Genomic DNA, 20889 nt, shown 5'->3' with positions numbered 1-20889 from the left:
TTTTCAGACAGACTCCCTCTCCTGAAGGGACAGAGCCCAGGGTGGTGGTGAGAATGGATTGGGTGGACTTAAAAAACATAGGGCGGTGCCAGGAAGCGAGGGCCGTTCTGAAGTTCAGGGGATTAGACCAAGTGTTATAACAGGACCCACGAAGCGGGTCGCCAAGAGAAAACAGGAAGGCATTTGCATTCGACGCAGGAAATGGAGCCAAGATGCAGCCCCGCAGGACAAGGTGTGCTGACATTGTAAGTCAAGGAGCCTGTCTCCTTACACTGTCCATCTCTGAGTATTCTTCCTCAGATGACCTGGCGCATCCTCAGGCAGGGATCGTTTTCTTGCTTCCCTCTTAAAATATGTCAGTATTTTCATTTTCTGGATGCCATGGGTGCTTTAACCAGACACTGACACAGAGCTAAGGAAAGACGCTCAGATATACGCATGCGAACATTTCTTTCGACCTCCTGCCCCACTCACAACTGTGACAATATGCCTCGTGCATCAAAGTGCATTAGCCCAAGGCGGTCGCCACCGCAGACTACTGCTTACGTAACCAGAGATTTCAGCCCCGCACGCTCCAGACACACGCCACTCACGCACTGGAGCTGCCAGGGAAGGGTCTCAGAAAATGCATCAACTCATGCTATACACGTAAGAAGAGTTAGCCCTTAGTAATTCTTGGGGGAAGAGGGAAAACGGCCTTCTGATTTGAAGAATGACAACCATGTTCAATACCTGACATTTTTCTTAATAATAAAAAATTGTAACCGACATATTTTTTCAGCCAGCTAACATATATTTGCAATATGAATTGGTTCCCTTGCTCTAAAATGTGGATATAGATTTTGGGGGAGGGAGGCAGGTATACTTAAAAGAAATGAGAATCCAAGCCCCTGTGGGAAAAGTACGAGTCCGGGGCATTTTGTGAAAGGCTCTACGGGAGGTGAGCCGTGGTCGTGTGGAACGCCCAGAACCGAGAGAGGTCGTGAGTCCTGGTGCATGCTGACGTCACGCTGGTACACGATGACGTCACTTGTAAGGAGGAGCCTGAAAACCATGCTTATTCAGGGCACTGGGTATAACCTGTAGTGAACAATATTTCTAGCCACATAAAGCATCCCCCTCCTAGAGTCCCGTAGCTTAACATCGCTTCGCGTAATCAGGGAACAGAGACCCCTCGCTCAGTCTGTCTCCTGGGATTTTCCTCTCAACCATGCTTGCGCCATTACAACCAGAACTTTCCTGAAAACTGAGAATTATCTTAAAAAATAAAAAACTAGTCTTCATCGGGAATCTGGAAATGAGTTCAGTAGACCACAGCTCCCTGGGATCTCCCCTCCTCTCCTCCCACCTTCAATTAGGCCCTCGAAACCCAGGCGATTTGTAAAGTGATGTTGGTGCAGAGAAGACCCAGAAATCAGCCCGGGGGTGGGATGTGATTATTACAGCCACTGCGCAGAATTTCAAGGGAAGGTTTGGAAAGTGCAGATCTGGGGTGAAGTGACTTGTAAAAAAGAAAAAAAAGGTACGTTAAGAATGAATCAGTTGATGCCTTCCCAGTAATGTGCTGTGTTATTAAAACAACATCCGAGAAGGCAGGGATTTGAGGTTGCCATCAACTGTGAGCTTCCTAGGCCCCAGTTCTCACTTTAAAATGAGAGGCTTAGCTAGATGGTCCCTAGGACCTTTCCACTGTGAACGGCCACCCCTCCCCTTGAGGACTCCAGAGACCCACCTTCCGTCATGCTGTCATCACTTTCCGCTTCCTCTCAGAAGAGGTCCAGCTACCCCAGGGCCCAGGGAAGGAAGTGCTGGCCTGAATTCTGTCCATTTGCTACTATAATCTCTCTCTAACTCGGGTGCTTTATTTGTAAAATATTTCCCAAACCCATCTCAAGGGTTTCAGGGGGAAAAATAAGAAATGAGAAAATGCTCTGGGAGAAAAAGAGAAAATTGTTATCCAGCTATTAAGTAAACATGTCATTCTTTTTTAGGCCATTTTAATAGTCTAGTCTGTTCCTTTTCTAGACTGTAGCTTGAGAGTATTTTCTGTTGACTGTAGGATGGGCAGCTGTCAAACAGTTTGTTGTACCGTCAGCAGTGATTTCCAAGGGGCGGGAGCAGAGCGGGGGTGGGGTGAGACGTCCTCCACGAGCATAGTTACCTGGCAAACGTAACGTCCACAGAGAGAGGAAAGTACAAGCCCTCCAGGAAAGATGGGGGTAAACGTAGTTGAACCAGTCATTTATCATCAGAGACCTTAAACCTATTTTTGTTCCTTCCCAAAATTATTGTTTAGCATCAGATAATCATTTATACTATTCAGTGACACCTAGAAAAGCGATGACTTAGTATGCCTCTCCATAGGAGAAGGCTGAGCCATTATAAACAAGATTTCTGGTCTTCCTTATACCACAGGGATCTTATGAAAGAAGACAAGTGTATTCATTTGTCATCATGTGCTTTTCTCTGAAAATCCTTTAGGGCTTTTAAAAATTAATCATCTTGTTTCTTTGGTTTTGTGCCGCCACAAAACATCTAACTTTCTCAACCCCCCTCCCTCAAAAATAAAAGGGCGGCATTGGAAAGTATCTCAGAGCTGTTTATTTCTCTCCCTTTCCTGACACAAGAATCCTCCTCACAGGATATTGGCCAAGAGTTATCTAGATTCTGCTTGAATTCTAGGCTGTCCACTTACTTCCATTGCTCATTATTATCCGTGTGCAAAGTGTGACCAATAGTTATCTTCTATGCGTGTGCTAAGAGTTACATGGGAAAAAAATGTATGTAACTTGCTTAGAACAGAGTGTGAAATCGATAAATACTCGCTATTACTCTTGCTATTATTGTCAGGTATTTATGATCCCTTAGTGTACATTTCACGGGACACCATCCGCTTTTCCAGGTAGAACATAGGCGACGGAATCTTACCAGGCTAGTATTAACCTTAGAAACAGGTAAACAGAAGACAGCAGAGCCAAGGGTCTGGGAAATACCTGAGTCACAGCCATCTGTATGGTGGATACTTTGCCATTGTTTTATTTGGGCCTAGTTTCAACTTGTTCCCTTATATTAGAAAAGGGCAGTTTCTCAGGATCTACTTTCCTAAATACCTATCAAAAAACAAAGAGCTAGGTGAAGTCATAGTCCTTTCACCTTTTATTAAATTGAGCAAATACTTATCGAATATTGATGTGGATCACAGTATCTGAAGGTCCAAGTTGCGGCTCTGATGAGGTTTCCTTCCTCGTGCTTCTCACCACACCACGACACAAAGTGTCCGATTTAGGCTGGGTGTTTCCCGGCTTTCGGACGATGAGATATTTAATGCGTTTGATGTGTGTCATCAATTTAAATGCCCGCCGCTGTGTGCTCTGTGCCCTGGAGTTCCAGCTCTAACCAGCCGCCTCTGCACAGCCCGCGGGGGCATCTTTGTAGGGGACTCAGCGCCATCTAGTGCCCGTGGGGGGAATAGCCGGTGTCTGCAGGGCTCACCCTCGCACCCTGCGGTAAATCACCACGGTGGATCCACAGTCATTTCCTTTCTTGTATATCACTGGATTTTAAAAACTTCAGGCCCGGCTTCACTCCACTGTTTTTCACATGAGTTACATCCCCTCAAACGCCACATGGCCTTTTGCATTCTCTTAAGGGCTCGATCAAAAAATGTTTTGCTCTGTTGCCAAGACATCACTTGCAGCTGGCCTTGTGTGAATACGCTTTCTCCAAGTGTGAGTTTTCTTATGATCCGCTTGAAACCCTAGCATGCTTCTCACAGTACAGCATGTCCTTTACTAGTCAGAACTGTTGTCATCCGCCCTATTTTTGATTCTTCTCTTTTTTCAGATTGTCTACAAAGCCTGGCTGTGTTCCCAGTATTTTGAAGTCGCACAGCTGAACTGCAGAAAGACAATTCCTTGCAAGCAATACTGTTTGGAGGTTCAGACGAGGTGTCCGTTCATACTGCCCGACAATGATGAAGTCATCTACGGGGGACTCTCCAGTTTCATCTGTACAGGTACAGTGCAGGGCAGGTGTTGGCACCCAGCCTCTCGTGGTGGATCTGCTTCTTATGTGGTGTTTGTTTGGTTGGGGGTTTCCTTCCACCTATTTAACCCTGAAGATTTGGCTGGGTCTATGCCATGCTTTCCTTCACAGAAGCCCTGAAAGGGCCCCGAAACTGATTTGGAGATGCCACGTGATGTGTCGTCTACCTATGACCACCATCATTAAGTCTGTAAAAGGATGAAATGGAAAAATGTCAGCAATCTTTGGATTTGCTTAAATTTGACTTAGAGTCGGTTGGGTTCTACCTGCCTTATCTTTGTGTTAACCTAAGAACAGATGACGTGATAAGGCGGTAAAATTATGTTTCTTCTTCAAATTGGTAACAAGTTTAGGTCCCAAATCTATTTTCTGAGAAGTGTTATGTTACTTGATCTTAAATAAGTATCGAGAGTATAAAGAAATGCCCGTTTAAGTTACTCGTGTGTGTGTATGTGTATTAGAGTCCGGTTAAATTGTTTACTTCTTTCACCGAATAACTCAGACGGGGCAAAACACCAACAGCAGCATTCAATTTCTGGGTATTTATAAGTGTTACACAATTTAGACATAGAATAAGATGCAAAGGATAAGAGTCGATTGCTTTTTAAAAATAAATGCTGAGTAGACAAGTGAGAACGACGCACTTTGCTGCAGTGCTGTGATCCTCAGAGTCGTCGCTCCACACTCGGTAAAAACGTGCTGCGTGTCCTTGTAACTGGATGGCTCGAGTTGTAGCATGTTTAGCTTTCAAGTTTTAAGGATAAGACACCATCATATGTACGAAGAAACATGAAAACCCCTCTTCTTATAATGAACTTTGCGAGACCCTTCTAAGCAGAGTGACATATTGAGATGTTCGACATGAGAATTTATCAGATTCTTTCTAGAGCACTTATTTCCATGCCTATCCATAACCTATACTGTTCTGAGTGATGCGCTATCAAGTGACTGTCCAGCAAAGCTCTCCCCTAAAAGCCTGCCTACACACTGGATGACTTTTATGCTGCCCAAACTTATGGGAAGACTATCTGGGTGAAGGTTAAGAGGCATGGGCTTTCCTCCTATTTCTATTAATGCATTTTCTCCGAGCCACCATCTTCTCATTAGTACATTAGTGAGAGCCATACCCCTCAGGCATGTCTGCAGTGAGGGATACAGATAGAGAAGCAGCACGAGATACGTCACCCATAGGCAATAGCCATTGTACATAAGGAAGCGAGTTGTGGAATGTAAAGTGATTTACCAGTTATTTTTGTTATTCCACTGATTTGATGCTGAGATCATTTTTCATATAGTTCCTCTCTACTGGGAAGACAGAGAGAGAGAAAAAAGGAAGGAAGAAGGAAGGAAGGAAGGAAGGAAGGAAGATATTAGCACCTTCTTCCTTTGAATCTGAGCCAAAATTCACCAGTCACAGGCTATTCATTTATTTGTCTTCCACACAAAACCTCAACAAATGGTCATCAAGATAAGGTCTTCATCTCTTGACTTAAGGGTCAATGAGGTGTCCGTGATTTTAGGACTTCTGAGAAACTTCTGGAATTTTATGTAAAGGTTGTATTCTTGCTCATTCTCATGCATGTAGCTTTTTTCCTAGAGAAGGTCAACAGCTTCACTAGATGCTCAGAGCAGAAAAGAACCTCAGATGAAGGGAGAGGCGTCTGTCTTTATCTCCTCCTGCTTCCTGGTCTCTTATCTGTATGTTTGAATCTGAAATACAGGTTTGAATGTTCACCGCCTTCCCTATACACTTTCAAGGCCATCAGAAAGCTAAACATGGAAATTAATCTCTTTTCGCACATGTGCAGAAAGTCTATCTTATATTTTTAATTGTCTTTGAGTCTTTCAAAGTCAGAGTTTTTCATTTACATCATTAAGGAAAACAAACAGGAGAAGAGAGATTTGTCATTTGTCGGATCCGGGGGAAAATGCCACCAAAATTAGAAGCTTTCTGGGAGAATCTCATCACTGAATAATTGGGAATCTGACTCTTCTTTCCCCACTGTCAGCTGGGCCTATGTTCTTTTTCTTACTTCTCAGAAATGTGCAGAATAAATTATGAAGGCATTTGGTCCCTGAGTGCTGTGAAAATTTTTGACAAAAAAATGGTACTAATTTTCAGATTGATCCTCTTGTCTAAGCTGTGACCCAGGCTTCCTGGAAGAATTCTTCTGTGTCTTGATCACTAGCAGCCATCCTTTATCCACCTTGGGTCACAGAGGTCCCTTGAGTTTTGCTGCTGGACTTGAACAGGAGAAATTTCTGCAGGTGGGAATCGCTTGCTGCTATGTCACTGCTGATGAGGGTCCCAGCCACCAGGGCCCCTAGAACATCTCCTTCTGGGAAGAAGTGAGCTCCCGGGGCCACTGGTGAAACCCTGCCCAGGAGCCCAGTGGCCTCACATTTGTAGGGAAACTAGTAAGACTTTTACATATAAAACATTTGTTCCCAAACATTGTCACACAATCTTTGAAGGTTCACCTCTTACAGATAGACATGAAGATCCAAAGAACTCACCTTTCAGGTAAACTTGGAGTAAATATTGAGTCATCTCACACACCTTTTACGCATCTTGAATGAAACGTCTTCTGTACTCAGAATGAGACTAAGTCTAGTCGAGAAATGGGAGTATTTTTCCTAGTTCCCCAGTTGGCTGCCCAGGACCTGAGGCCCACTGGGAAGCAGGCTCATAGCCACGTTTCAGCTCACACAGAACAGCACATCTGCTGGACTCCCCGCTCAGTGAAATGAGTAAATGACAATCACTAAACCCAATTTCACTAAAAGGAATTCACCGAGTAGGTTGGTCTTCATCTTGCCTCCAGTAATTCCTCTTTTTTAAAAAATTAATAAATGGTTTTATTGCCATTCTAGACGCTGAAAAATATAATCATTTCTCGTCAACTGTTGAAGGAACAGACGGAGTTTCCTTCAAATTCCTTTAATAATGGTCTCCCTACTAATGGAAATACATCCGATTCAGAAGCTTCCAGAAGGAAAGAGATTCCCTCTAAAAATCAATCTCAAAAAAGTACTCAGTGAGCACGTGACTGCAAAAGGCTCGCTGGCAGATGCTGTCCAAGTGAGGGTGAATTTTGTTCAATGGTGCTTCTCCATGGTGACAAACCAGTGGTGTGATTATGGCTTTTTTTCCTAGCGTCCTCTGCATCATCCAATCTTTTAGAGACTGTGATTACAGGACTCCAGTTCTTCCTGTCATGTAGGCTTTTATTAGATATATATATACCGCTGCTTAGAATTCCTGTCATCCATCCAAAAAAGTACATCTCAGTCCTTGGGATCAGGGAACAAGTTAGAGGGTTCAGAAGAGACAAAATTCCTTTAAATAATCAGGAGTTATTTAAAATATTGGTAAGTTATTAGATGCAACCTTCTTGCATCATTTCTTTATGAGGCTTATATTACTTACCCATGTCCTACATGGGAGTGTTTTACATGTCTATATTTTGGTCATCTGCTGCTATGATCCTTAGCAAGCCGGTAGCTTATTTTAAAAAAATGAAATATCTGAGAATGCATGTCCATGGCTGTACAATGTCTTTGACTGAGGCTCTTACTGAAGGTGAAGGACAGATGTTCTAACCACAAAACTAGAGGAGAGAAGAGCCTCCTCCTATTGTTAGGTTCTGCTTCTGGTTTAGGTGATGAAGGAAAGACACTTTGCCTGAGATCTCTCTTGGTTTTTCTCTTAGAGGATAAAACTGAGGCGTTGCTGAAGGGGTGTTTGAGAAATTAATTAGGGAGAAATTCCAAGGTGCTGTCAGGGTGAAGCCCGTCATTGGATGTCAGGCTTTATTGAGTTAAAACTTTTCAAGGTGGGTTCTGTTCTCAAGCTGGGTTCACACAATGCTCTGCTATTTTAGAAACTGTTTCTTCGTCTTCAGAGTGAGGGGGTGGAGTCGTTCGTGGGTTCTACGCTGTCAACCCATCATGGTGATAATTACGCGGGTTTCCCCCCTGCACACTCCCTCGCATTCTTCTAGAATCCCCTAGAGAAATCCCGGATTGCTTACCTGGAATGGTGAGCCAACACTAACAACACAGCAGTAGCAGAGCATCTCAGGCTGCGGGTGCTATGGTAACGTACATTACGAAAATTGCCACTTGACTGATGGATAAGAGAGACCCTACCTGATTTGCTGCTGTATTTTTCATAGGTGAATTATTGAAAGAAAAAATAAAGTAAAAGTAGATCTGCTGGGGGTAACTGACAATGGAGATAAAACATTTTGAGAATTCTGTGTAAATTCTGCATTTCATTTTTTAGCTGTGACAAGCATGAGGTTATACTTCCGCCTCCTGGGAAAACACGGCGGGCTGTTGCTCGTTAGGTGACAGGTCTGATTATGAAGTGATGGAGGACGGGCGCCCCCTGGTGGTGCGGCTCTGCGTCTGCAGGGACCCTAAAGCGGTTTATTTCCCGCAGGCAAGGAAAGTCATTATAATAATCCTTTGAGAGAAAAAGATGGGGGAAAATACTTGGATATGCATATTGATCGAGTCGGAAAGGAATTTTTTAATGTGGCGTGTCATTCACAGGAGAGAGTTGACCACTGTGAAAAAACATTCCCTAAATTGTATCTCACGCATCTGGGGAGTTGATGAAGATTTTTCGGAAGATTACATAAAAGATTTTCTCACCAAAGTAGTATTTCAGTAGAAAAATCTGCTCCCTATAGATTTTAATTTGGACGTCTACGCTATCTTTAATCTCCGTACCTTCTCCAGTGTGTGAATATGTTTGATTATTTTCTAAAACTCAAGGGTCTTTTTTTCTGAAAAAGGAATAATGAAATACCAGCTAGTTATAGCACCATGTGATGTCATACAAAGTCTTTATATATGTATAATATGTATATATATAAATCTACAAAATATATAGATACAAAATCTTTATATAAATATATATATTTTTTATATGTATACATATATAAATTTATATATAAATTTAGACCAAAAGAGAAATGTGAAGGAAGATAGTATGATCAGAATAAATAATAAATATGAAAATAAGTTATTTTTAAAAACTTAAGCAGCATGTAGTAACTTCATGTGTTTGGGACAGCGTCTTCCATTAAAACACTGCACTTTTGGAGGCTTATTAAATTCATAGAGTTAGACCTGAGTTCAGGTCCTCAAACTTAAGCTCATCTTCCCCGACGTCCACCTCCGTGTGCTTCCCCAACAGTTCAAGTTTGCCTTGAGCGAGGGGACTAATGCAGGGAAAGAGCCCCGGAGTAGAAATTAGGTTGGTGGATTCTGCCCATAGCTATGAATTTTGGAAAGTCGTACCCGCTGGGTTTCCGTTTCCTCATCTCTACAAGTGGCTGATGGGTCTGGGTCTCCGGCACACTCAGCCCTCCTGGATGTTGAAGGCAGAGTCTGAGTCAGATGGGCGCCCCTTGGTCCAGGCAGAATCTGAGTCAGATGGGCGCCCCTTGGTCCAGGCAGAATCTGAGTCAGATGGGCACCCCTTGGTCCAGAATGAGGGCAAAGCACCCCAGCTCCAGACAATGCAGAATCCATCCTTGTCTGTGTTGGTGGAGGCTGGCATCTCGCTCCAGGTCCCCCTGGATGACCCTCGCTGGAGAGCCAGGAAGGACTGGTGATAAACTCCTCTACCTCCATGTGTGCTGATAAAACTGACCATACCCTCCCAAGCCTGCACACCTAGACAAACCTTGGAGAAGTTCTAACATAGTGCACGTTGTACTTCTGCATTTTCTCTCTCTGCCTTACCTGATCTAAGAGGAGAAATGAAAGGGATTAGACCAGGGAGAGTTGAGGGAACCATGCCTGGAGCTTTTGCGTGGCGTGGAGTTGAGTCAGACCCAGGGTGTGTCCAGTCTCTATGGCAGGGAGCCCCAAGCTTGCTGCTTCTGGGGCCTGGCCTGTTCCCAGGTACGTGGGCACCGCAGGTGCACTGAGCAGAAAGCTGTCCTCCTTGATGCCCCCTGGAGAGGAGCCTAGGGACATCATCTCACAATTGCCTGGTAATCTGTAACAGCAGCGTAACTTGCTGGCCTGGCCGGTATGTCTTGACCTCTGAACTCCCTAGGATGGACGACTATCCTTTACTGAAGCCAGAACGATTGAACGCTGCTCCTACAGGACCAGGGCTGGGCATCCTGGGCCATGGGTTGGTTGGTCTGTGCTCAGATGGAGGTTGAATGAAAACGTTTAGAGAGCTTCCCTAGAGCAAGGAGGAGGGTGAAATACACATCGTTCTACAGAGATTCACATCATCCCCAGAAAGCTTTGTGACTGACAAGACTCAGAGCTGTTTTTGACTGACATGGCAGCAAAGTAGTAAGATAAAGGAAGAATTTCAATTCTGGAATTCGGTTTAGGAATGGTAACTGCACGAAGAGGAAGCTCCTAGAACAGGCGAAACCTTATTCAGTGAAGGCGTTTACTAACTTCATCTGCAGTTAAACATCTCTGCAATCAAGCCTCTCTGTGAAGTGTTTCTCCCCACCCTGTAGCTGTTCTGGGTACCGAACTGCTTTGGACATTGCAGTGATCTCACGTGATTATAGGTTCAGTCAATTTGAGAACAAGCCTGAATTATAGACGTCATCTAGTCTGATGTTGCTTTTATACAGGATTAAAGAGAGCTGACCCCCTGTCACCTATTATTGCAGAAACCAGGGTAGACCCACATTTCCTGGCTATTAGTCCAGTGTCTGTATCACTGGTGGAGCGGGAAGTGGCCATTCGGTCCATCCTGAGATTAACCTGTAAGCAAACGTCTCCTTTCTGCTGTCCAGCTGGAGGAGGTCCCCCTGTAGGGAAAGAGAAGGTGGGGACACAGCTTGTGTCCAATGTGTGTGCAATGCCGTTTCCAGTAGTTCAACACACACATCCTGATTTCACAACATCACATATTATGTTAAAAATAAACATCACATATATTTTCTACCTGGGCCATTCTTTCTGCTTAAAGAAAGGAGAACTGTCTGGCACTGTTCTCTGGAAGATTTTGTGCTTAGATGGCTGGCTTTTTCAGTCAGATCAGTGAGCAAGTTTTTTAGACTGCACACATGCAAACCTACAAATGTACTACTATGAAGGGTAAAGACAAGGACCCAAGGTCTCTAAAATGTTTGCCTGAATAACTGAATCTGCCTTCTGCTTTGTGTTCAGTAGGTTTGAGTCCCAGAAGGAAATAATGCATTCGATACATTTTAAAAATGGAAAGTGAACCAATCTGTCTCAATTTTGAAATCTTGTCTTTTTGGCGGTTCGGCTTGACTTTACCAGATGAGGTGGTTATTGTCAGTCATAATTTCTAATGTATCAGATCATTATAATGTTTGCTCTTTGGCTTCAATGTGAAGTTTTCTTCAAATTAGTAAGATGTAGGAGGTCAGTTTTTATATCCGTGACGCAGTCATTGTTCAAAATAATTTTTAAAATTTTCTCGGGAAATAATTTTCATATCCCGAAGCATTCTCTTCCTGCTTTGGGAGATTTATCTGAACGTGCATGTTGTTTACGGCTGTATGCCTGGTGCCCGGAAAGGTGTTTGACACAGTTTGTGCTCAATAAACAGATTTCGAATGAATTAACAATCTGTGATGGGCCCTGTTATGAGGAAGAAGGGGCCATCCAAGGTGGGGAGAAGCCCAAGGAAGCCAGGGGGTGAAGCCTGTACCCTGCAGGGCCACCAGCTGCCTCCTGCCTGCCTCTGTCTGCCGGCGATATTCTGACGATTCCAGAAAGGGGGCTGACAGGTGGATGCACTTTCACAACATGTCCCCCTGTTGGAGTCAGAGAGAATATCAGTATTTCCTTTGAAAGCCATTTTGTCCCTCACGTTCCATCCTTCTGTCACAGGCAAGGTGAAGACTCAGGTTGAATGCTGTTCAGACATCGTCATGCACGTTGCTTACTCACCTGGGATGCTAGGACTTTCAGCCTGATGAACGACGCGACACCTCACTTACGGAATTTACATTTTAAGTGGGCCCCCCAAACTGAGCGTCAAGGTTAACTTGCCCCCTGCCCCCCAATTCAAGTCCTAACCTGCAGTATCTTAGAATGTGACCTTATATGAAAATAGGGACTTTATGGAGGTAATCAGGTTAAAGTGAGGACATGAGGATGGGCCCTAACCCAGTGCTGCCCCGTGGGTGTGTTAATCTGCTAGGGCTGCCATGTAACAAGATGCCACAGACAGGGTGGTTTAAACAACAGAAATGTATTATCCCACAGTGCTGGAGGCCAGAAGTCCAAGGTCAAGGTGTTGGCAGGTTTCGTTTCTCCAAAGACCTCTCTCCTTGGGCCACCTTCTTACTGTGTCTTCACAGGGTCTTCCCGTTGTGTGTGCACCCAGGGGTCTTCCTGGGTGTCCAAATTTCCTCTTTTCATAAGGAATCTCATTGAATTAGGGCTCACTCTAAAGACCTCATTTTAACTCAGTCATCTCTTTAAAGGTCCCGTCTCCAAATACGGTCACATTGAGGTGCAGGAGGTTAGGGCTCTAACATCTCAGTTCATCTCACAGAAGTGTACTTATAACAAGGGGACATTCGTACCCACCAACATACCCACAGGGAACACAATGGGGGGAAACACAGGGAGAATACCATCACCTACACCCCTGCCAGCACTCTGACCTCAGACTGTCGTCCTCCAAAACGGTGAGACCATAAAGTACTGTTTTTAAGCTGCCCCGTCTGTGGGACTTTGTTAGGGCGGCTCTGAGCTCTGCCTGGCAATTTTGGAATAGAACAGATACGTTCAGTATTGTTTGTTCAAGAAGAGAATAATGTCTAACCCTCCTATGAAGACAGATTTTGCGTACTTCAAAAGTTCTAGAGGATTAGAGGAGAGGAAGCAATAAAAAGGAATTATAAAGGCAAAGAGAGAACTCAGCCAAGAGGAGTCAGAGGATTATAATTATGCAGAGAGAGTAATGATGAAGAAGAAAGAGGATTAACCAGTACGGATCGGTTTTAATTGTAAAATAAAATGATTTTCCTGAATTTCACGAATCTCCTTTTGAAGGAATTTAGAACCACATTCACTTTGCGAAGCTGTTGTGTGTACTGCCTCCACCCTTTCATGGCTCCCTGATTAGAAGATTTTAAACCTGAATCTGCAACCTTTTCATGTCACGAAATTGCAGTGAGTGAATTTTTCTTTTGGAAAATCGAATCACTCTGTACTTTGTGCTCAATGTTGCTGTAAACCTGAAACTGCTCTAAAAAATAAATCCTAATGGAAAGCGGGGGGCAGAACCTAGCTAGATGAACTTTCTATCTATAGATAAATTGTCTTCCATTTGGAGATGTGTTTGTTCTCAACCTTTCCAGCCTCCTCTTGTAGTGTCAGAAGGAAATGCAGACTCATAATTTTATATAACAGTTTTTTGAGATTTGTGGACAGCTTTCAAATTCCAAATCTTAATCCTTACAAGAAGAATGGTTTATATCCCTGTTCGCTGCTCTTATGCTTTCCACGAAGAGATAAAATGTAAATGCATGGAGCATCAGGAAAAGCGTGAAGTGTATTAAAAATCATGCGCTCCATCAATCAGCACGAAAGAAGCAAACATGAACATATAACTAGGGAAACTCCATATGTAAAGTCACGGAGGTTTAGAGCTGAAAGGACGTGAGCTGTTGTCCAGCTCTTGAGGGTGGGTTTCCCGTTGGCTCCGTGCACGGTGGGGTCTGGACTGTGAAGAGGATTGAGGTCGTTAGTGGATTCAGTGATCACCTAGAAAAATCGGCACAAGTGAGGAAGCAGGCACGGGCTTTCCTCAGTCATATTCGTCCCACACGATAGCTCAGTGGTTAAATCCAGCAGAAAAGAAAACTGAAGAATAGAGAAACCAAGTCTCTTCCCCGAGTTCACACTGAAGCCGTCAGTAGAAGCCAAGGCATCTGGCTCCCTGACTGGGGCACAGTTCACTGCTCTTCTGTTTTCTCCCTTTTCACCAGAATTTATTTTGTAACTGGAGTAGCCAACCTTCTCTCAGTCGTGACCTTCTCATTACAAGCTTGACCCCAGAGGGTCATTAGCTCTTCCTACTTGTATTGTAAAATGCTTGCTATGCTAGAGAGAAATGTCTGAGGAGAAATGTGGTAGATGTATATGAGATTATATTCTCTCCTCCACATTTTACTTCCTAAGAAGTGTGTTCTGTTCCGCCCGCCCTAAGTGTTTTCTCTTGCATTTTCACTCATTCAACATAAATTTGCGCAAGACTCATTGCATCAGTTTTCTATTGCTGCCTTAACAAATTGCCGCAAACTTAGTGGCTCAAAACAGCACAAATATGTTGTTTCACAGTTCTGTAGGTCAGAAGTTGGATCTCACCGGGCTGAAATCAAAGTTTCTCCTGGAACCTCTAGGAGAAGACCCGGTGCCTGATCACTCAGGCTGTTGGCAGAATTCAGCTCCTTGCTATTGTGGGACCAAGGTCCCTGTTCCCTTGCTGGCCGTCCACCGAGGAGAGTGCCCAGCTTCTTGAAGCCACCCACATTCCTTGGCTTGTGGCTCCACTGCTCCGCGTTCAAGGTCAGCAGTGGAGAAGCAAGTTATTCACATGTCACATCTCTCTCACCCGCTGGACTCAACCTCTCTCGCTTTTTAAGGTCTCGTGTGATTAGATTAGTCTCACTTGGTAAACTTCCTATTTTGTCAGCTGATTAGCAACCTTAATCCCATCTGCATCCTCAATTCCTTTTTGCCACGTTACAAGATATTCATAGGTTCTGGGGATTAGGATGTAACATGTTCTGGGGGGGGCATCATTTTGCCCTCCTGCATCTATCATGTACCAGCTATTGGGCTAGATGCTGGTGATAGAAAGAGGATTAATAGATGTGGTTCATAACCTGAGAAACACAAGTTTATCTGTGGAAGTAAACAAATTGAATAAATACTAGACTGGAGGTGTTGCCTGTAATGTATGAACAAAATATCGAAGAGGAAGGGAACCACTCACTTATCTCCATAACTTCTCTGAGATGTAAGTATAGAGAGTGTAATTATCACAGATTTACAGATGTGCAAGGGAATACAGAGAAACTATGTTTTCCCAGGTTTAAGCAGATGATTTCACAAACAAGGGTAAGATCCATGATGAAGGTTTCATCCCTAGCTTCCAGGCTACCTTACTGTGTATGTATGTCACTGCCACTGTTACAACCACTCCTAGCATTATTACTGTCTACTAATTGTGAGCACTTAGTCGGCACAAGACATTCAGCCAAGCACCTAAGATCCACCGTCTCATTAAAGCTTCACAGTGTCTCCATGAGGAGAGTATGTGTGTCGGTAAGGCGTCCTGCAAGTGCAGAAACCCCACTGGAACTGACTGAAGCAAAGAGGGAATTCGTGGTCCAGAAATAAACAACAGTGAATATATTGTTCATTAGATAGATAGATAGATAGATAGATCGGTGGTAGAAATGTGCTGACATAAAGAGATATACTGAAGCATAGAGATACAGGAGAGATTCCATGCAGAGAATAACTCTCTCGAGCTCTATCAAAGCTCCGAGTCGAGCTTTGGCTCTCCGACCCCACCTCTGAGCTCGGTTTTTTCTTTGTTAGTTGATTTCACCAGCAGCTACAGATTTATAACCTCTCAGTTTGGGAACCGCGGCAGGAAGAGATCTCACCTCATTTGCCATAATTTTTGCGGAAGTCCTGCCCTGGACTCCAGTGGTGTGGCCGAAGTCACGTGTCCACACTTGAGCAATCCCTGCAGCCAGGGAGATGGAACGTCCAGGTCAATAAGGCAGGTCCCAGGCCTCCCGCATGTGGGAGGGGCTGGCCCAGCCTCACCTGCACCACATCTGTGGAGTACAGGAAGCCTCTTTCCCAAAATAAAATCTGGGTGCTGTTCCCAGAGGGGTCACGGATGTTCCCTGAACTAAACAACAGCTGCCCACCGCATAGATGCCCCCTCACCAAAGAGACCAAGGAAGCCTGCGTGCCTTTCCCAGCCAGCCTCCGCTGGTAAGTGCCCAGGGAGAGCCGGTAGAGCCTCATCAGAAACGCTGGGCTTACTGTTCCTGTAGCGTCAATAGATTAGAGAAAAGATGGCGTCTCTTTGAAAATCTAAGCATTTTCATCAAATATCTTACACATGCCTTGGGGCAACTAAGGCCGCGCACCACAACTACTGAGCCCACGCGCCCTGGAGCCCGCACGCCACAACTAGAGAGAAGCCCGCACGCCACAGCAAAGAGCCCGTGCCGCAACGAAAGATCCCGCATGCCTCAACTAAGACCCAAAAAGAAAAAAAAAAACATTTAGTAAGTGTCCATCAGCAAAAAGAAGATAATAAGAAAATCCATCATCTACCACCAATAGGAAAACAACATTTTATACCGTGAATAGTGGTTTGAATGATTAAATATGCCTCTATGGCATAATTTAATGTTTGCATGATAATACAGTATATGATTATGATGTAAATTACTTGAGTGTTTTACTAACTACCGGACTTTTTTTCATGTTCATTTTTTTTGCTATGTAAAAAAAAAAAAATACTGCTAAGAACATATATGCATACTTATTTCCATACATTTTTTTAAAATTTTATTGAAGTAGAGTCAATTTATAATGTTGTGTTTAATTTCTGCTGTACAGCAAAGTGACTCAGTTATACATATATATTTTTTTCATTTTCTTTTCCATTATGGTTTATCACAGGATATTGGATATAGTTCCCTGTATGATACGTAGGACCTTGTTGTTTATCCGTCCTATATATAATTGTTTGCATCTGCTAATTCTAAACTCCCAATCCATCCCTCCCTCCCCCCCCTCCCCCTTGGCAACCACAATTCTGGTCTCTGTGCGTCTGGTTTTGTTTCATAGATAGGTTCATTTGTGTCATATTTTAGATTTCACATATAAATGCTATCATATGGTATCTGTCTTTCTCTTTCTGACTTATTTCACTTAGTATGATAACCTCTGGGTCCATCCATTGTGCTGCAGTATTTCCCTACTCCCGGACCGGGGCACGAACCCGCGTCCCCTGCATCGGCAGGCGGACTCTCAACCACTGCGCCACCAGGGAAGCCCACCATACACTTCTGATTCATTTCCCTAAACTCATTGAATTGGACTTGGCAGGTAAAAGCGCATGCAAAACTTTAGGCTTTTGATATTTATTGCCAAAAACTCAAAGTTTTAACTGCATAGATTCTTGCCAGAGGTGTATTATACTTCTCATTCCTTTGTGGACATACATATTATAATGAGTGTTTCTCAACGTTGTAAGCAAAATATTACACATCCTTATTTTTTCAAGTGACTAAATACTAGTATTTGAACTTTTTTACATTGGTCTTTTTTCTCTTTTATATCACCTCCTAATGTCTAATTCTTAATTTAATATATAATCTTTTTCCTTCCTTTCTTTTTTTCTTTCCCTTTCTTCCTTCTTTTCTTCCTTCCTTCCTTCTTTCTTTCTTTCTTTCTTTCTTTCTTTCTGTCATCACCTGTGCACGTTTTCCTTTTCTTGCATCTTTGTTTTCTTGTAGGAAACAAGGGGCCCAAGGAGCCTGGCTTCTCAGAATATTCATTTGTGCTGTCTTGCCTCTGAGAGATACATACTTCAAAACCTCATTTTTGTTATTCTTCATATTTTCTCAGTTTCTCAGTCTAATCTTTTCTCATCTTAATATTTTCTCACTTTACTATATATGTATGTGTCTTTCTCTATATATTTAAAAAATGTAATCAGCAGAAAACCAGTAGATATCAAAACTATTGAACGAATATATGCTTTTGTTATTATAAAAGGACAGATGTTCTCTGTCTCTCAAGTAAGAGTCATAAGTGAGTGTTAAATCCTATTATTTCCCCCACTCCAAAAAAGAATAATTATATCTCTTTTGCCTTAAACTTCTTTGTCAATTCACATCTGACAAATAAAGACAGTTAATCATTCTAGTTAATATTCTTTTTGTTAAGTTTAATGTCAACTCTAACATATTGAGACAGTTTTCTTGTCTATAAATGATTCTAGAATATTGGCTTTTCCTTAGAGTCGGAGTACTACCAACTTAAGTTTTGGCATTATCTTTGAGTAAAAATATTTTGATGAAAATCACAGCTACTTTTGTTCACATTTAATGTTTCAAAAACTGGTGATCAAATTAGGAAAATAATTTTCCCCTAACTCATTTAAAAAAAGCATATTTTTGAAGTCCAGGTCTCTTTATGAGGTGTTTTCATGCCTTGAAGCCATTAATGTGTGTCTGTGTAGGCAGGATACAGACATTGGGATAGCTTTGTATGTATTCTGTGATTACACAGAAAGTCTGTTTTTCTTTTTAGAAAGAAAAGCAGGAAATGTTGTTTGTACTCAAAATACATTCATGGATGGATCAAAGCATTAGCAAAACTGTCTCTTCAATTACAAGTCATGGTTTGAGATTCTGCACCCACAGACTTATTTACGTAGTTTCCTGTTTTTAACAATATTTCCTTTGCAGAGTCATAGTTACTAAAGATTGCCAAATTTAAAAAAGACTGGGTAAACTACTAAAACATGACACTGATTTACAGTATGTGATCCTCACCGTGTCACTTCACAGAGAAAAATAACACAAATAAATAGAAATAGAACATAATAGGTAATGTTCTTAACAAGGACAATACAATTTTCTTCTTGGGTAACAATGATGAACTAGCTAGCACTCAACATGAAGTCATGGAAACGTCATGAGAGATCCAGTTTTTCACATCCTCCTGTAATGTAGATTCATATGACACACTTAAACGCATTTCTCTGAATCCTTGAAATTCACCTCATGAAGCCCCATAAACACTCTTCCCATCTATGAGAGGAACCCAAGTGGAAGAGTGAAAGCCCTTAGTAACCATGGCTGGTTCACAGGAATGGAAGAGGAGTCAAGATTCTTATTCCTTCCTCAGGTGACTTTTACTAGTTGCACTTGGTACAAGTCCCTGATACTTGGGAACTTATCAGAATAGGAAGAGGAACATGAGTCTTTCTGTCCCACCAGCACCCCCTGCCTTGAGCCCTACAATGTTCTGATGGTTTGTACAGATGCTCACAGCTACACTCCTCTGGGAACTGATATGGTTTTCCTCCACCCCATCCTATAAAGTCTACATCAAGGCCACCCTAAAAGGCATCTTCAGGAATGGGGTGGAAAATTAAATGATATATTTGGTGAGCAAATATTTTCTTCATCTATGAACTTTTTTTCTTTCCTATTTTCTTAGAATAAATTTTTCATAACTAAAAATATCACTGTAACCATTTTAGGAGAGATAACAATGAAAATGTGATATTTAACATCATGTGTTAGTTCTGTTGAGACTGTATTCTCTCTGACTGCAGAAGACAGTCTTTGTTCTTTTAGTACAATCCTAGAAAAATTTAGGGCCCATCGTTGAGGAAATTATCTGCTTAGCTTCTAGACATTTTGAATGCCTAATTTATCCCTCAATTTAGCTTATGGTCTTAAGAAATGAGTGAATTCTTTGTAGAACTTTGCCATTTTAATGTGGGCATTTGATTTTAATTTCATTGTGTATGATTTTCCATTTTTAAAACAATCTCTATTCTATCGAATGTGCACTTAATTTTCTATTCTGAATGACCTTTACATAGGCAGGTACTTGTGTGGCCCGTTCTTGAGAGTCTGTATCACTTTTCTTCTTGATATGTGTACTTATTATATTTTACTATTGGGTTATATCCATGTGCTAATATAGTCAACGCATTAACACAGTCTTTTACAGCTCAGAGTATTACTTCATGATCCCTTGGTTCCTTCCCCTCATTAAACAAATACTTATTGTTCTCTGGGAGATAAGCAGAATGCTAGGTGTTTAGAGGAAGGATGGAGTAGTTAGATTTCAGTGTGATGCTAGACTGAAAATTCATCATATGGACTTGATACATTTGCCACCACTCCGCTCAAAAAAAAAAAAAACTAATCTATTTCAAATGTATACCTTAATTACTTAAAATTTGCCCTTGCTTAAAAAAGATACTATAAAGATTATAAATATATAGATGCTCCTAAGTCATTCTTTCTGCAGATGGTCGTATGATTTGGAAATTTGTTTCTAGATTTCTGAGACTGACTTCTCATTTTATATTGCTTTACCAGCCCAATAATAAAATAATCCTAGAAAATTAGCAAAATCTTTACAGGTCACTTATGTTATTTTCACCTTTAAAAACGTGGATACAATTTGGATACTAGTGCTAATTTTATATTTTTTGTAAGTTATTTCTAAATAAATCCTAGGTTATATGCATGTGAAACCACTATTGCAGCAAATATAAAATGAAGGGCTATTAAAGGTGAAATACTGATTTCAAAAACTATTTTTTGCAACTCTCAGGATTTACATGATGGCAAAAAATGATCCTGGTGATGAGTAAACCACTGCATTTAAGTGCGGGTGTGACTTCTGGTTCAAGGTGGCAAGCTGAAGCAGGCTTTTATTTCCCACCTGTCTCTAACTCTTATTGAAATTGAAGTAAAAACTACAAAATGGGATACATTCATAGAAGCTATAGAATCTAGAAAATGGGACACAGTGAAAACGGAGACTGTTTTAAAAAATATACACTGTCCCTGGTGGCACAGTGGTTAAGAATCCACCTGCCAATGCAGGGGATATGGGTTCGAGCCCTGGTCCAGGAAGACCCCACATGCCGCGGAGCAGCTAAGCCCATGTGCCACAACTACTGAGCCTGCACTCTAGAGCCCGCGAGCCACAACTACTGAGCCCTCGCGCCACAACTACTGAAGCCCACGCACCACAACTACTGAAGCCCGTGCTCCACAACAAGAGAAG

The 20889-nt window shown here is 42.3% G+C and overlaps 1 protein-coding gene across 3 annotated transcripts in view; it reads left to right on the top strand.

The window, feature by feature from the left end:
• Positions 1-20889, top strand: part of NALF1 (NALCN channel auxiliary factor 1) — a 591782-nt gene that overhangs the window by 556588 nt on the left and 14305 nt on the right. For all 3 annotated transcript variants that reach the window (XM_024123257.3, XM_028497867.2, XM_028497868.1), the window contains exon 2: positions 3844-4015. In XM_024123257.3, the coding sequence (XP_023979025.1) occupies positions 3844-4015 (172 nt within the window). The remainder of the gene's footprint in view (positions 1-3843; positions 4016-20889) is intronic.

This window comes from Physeter macrocephalus, chromosome 13 (genome assembly GCF_002837175.3).
Source record: "Physeter macrocephalus isolate SW-GA chromosome 13, ASM283717v5, whole genome shotgun sequence".
Lineage (NCBI taxonomy): Eukaryota > Metazoa > Chordata > Mammalia > Artiodactyla > Physeteridae > Physeter > Physeter macrocephalus.
The sequence above is the reverse complement of the archived record's forward strand: the minus strand, read 5'-3'. Positions and strand labels throughout refer to the sequence as shown.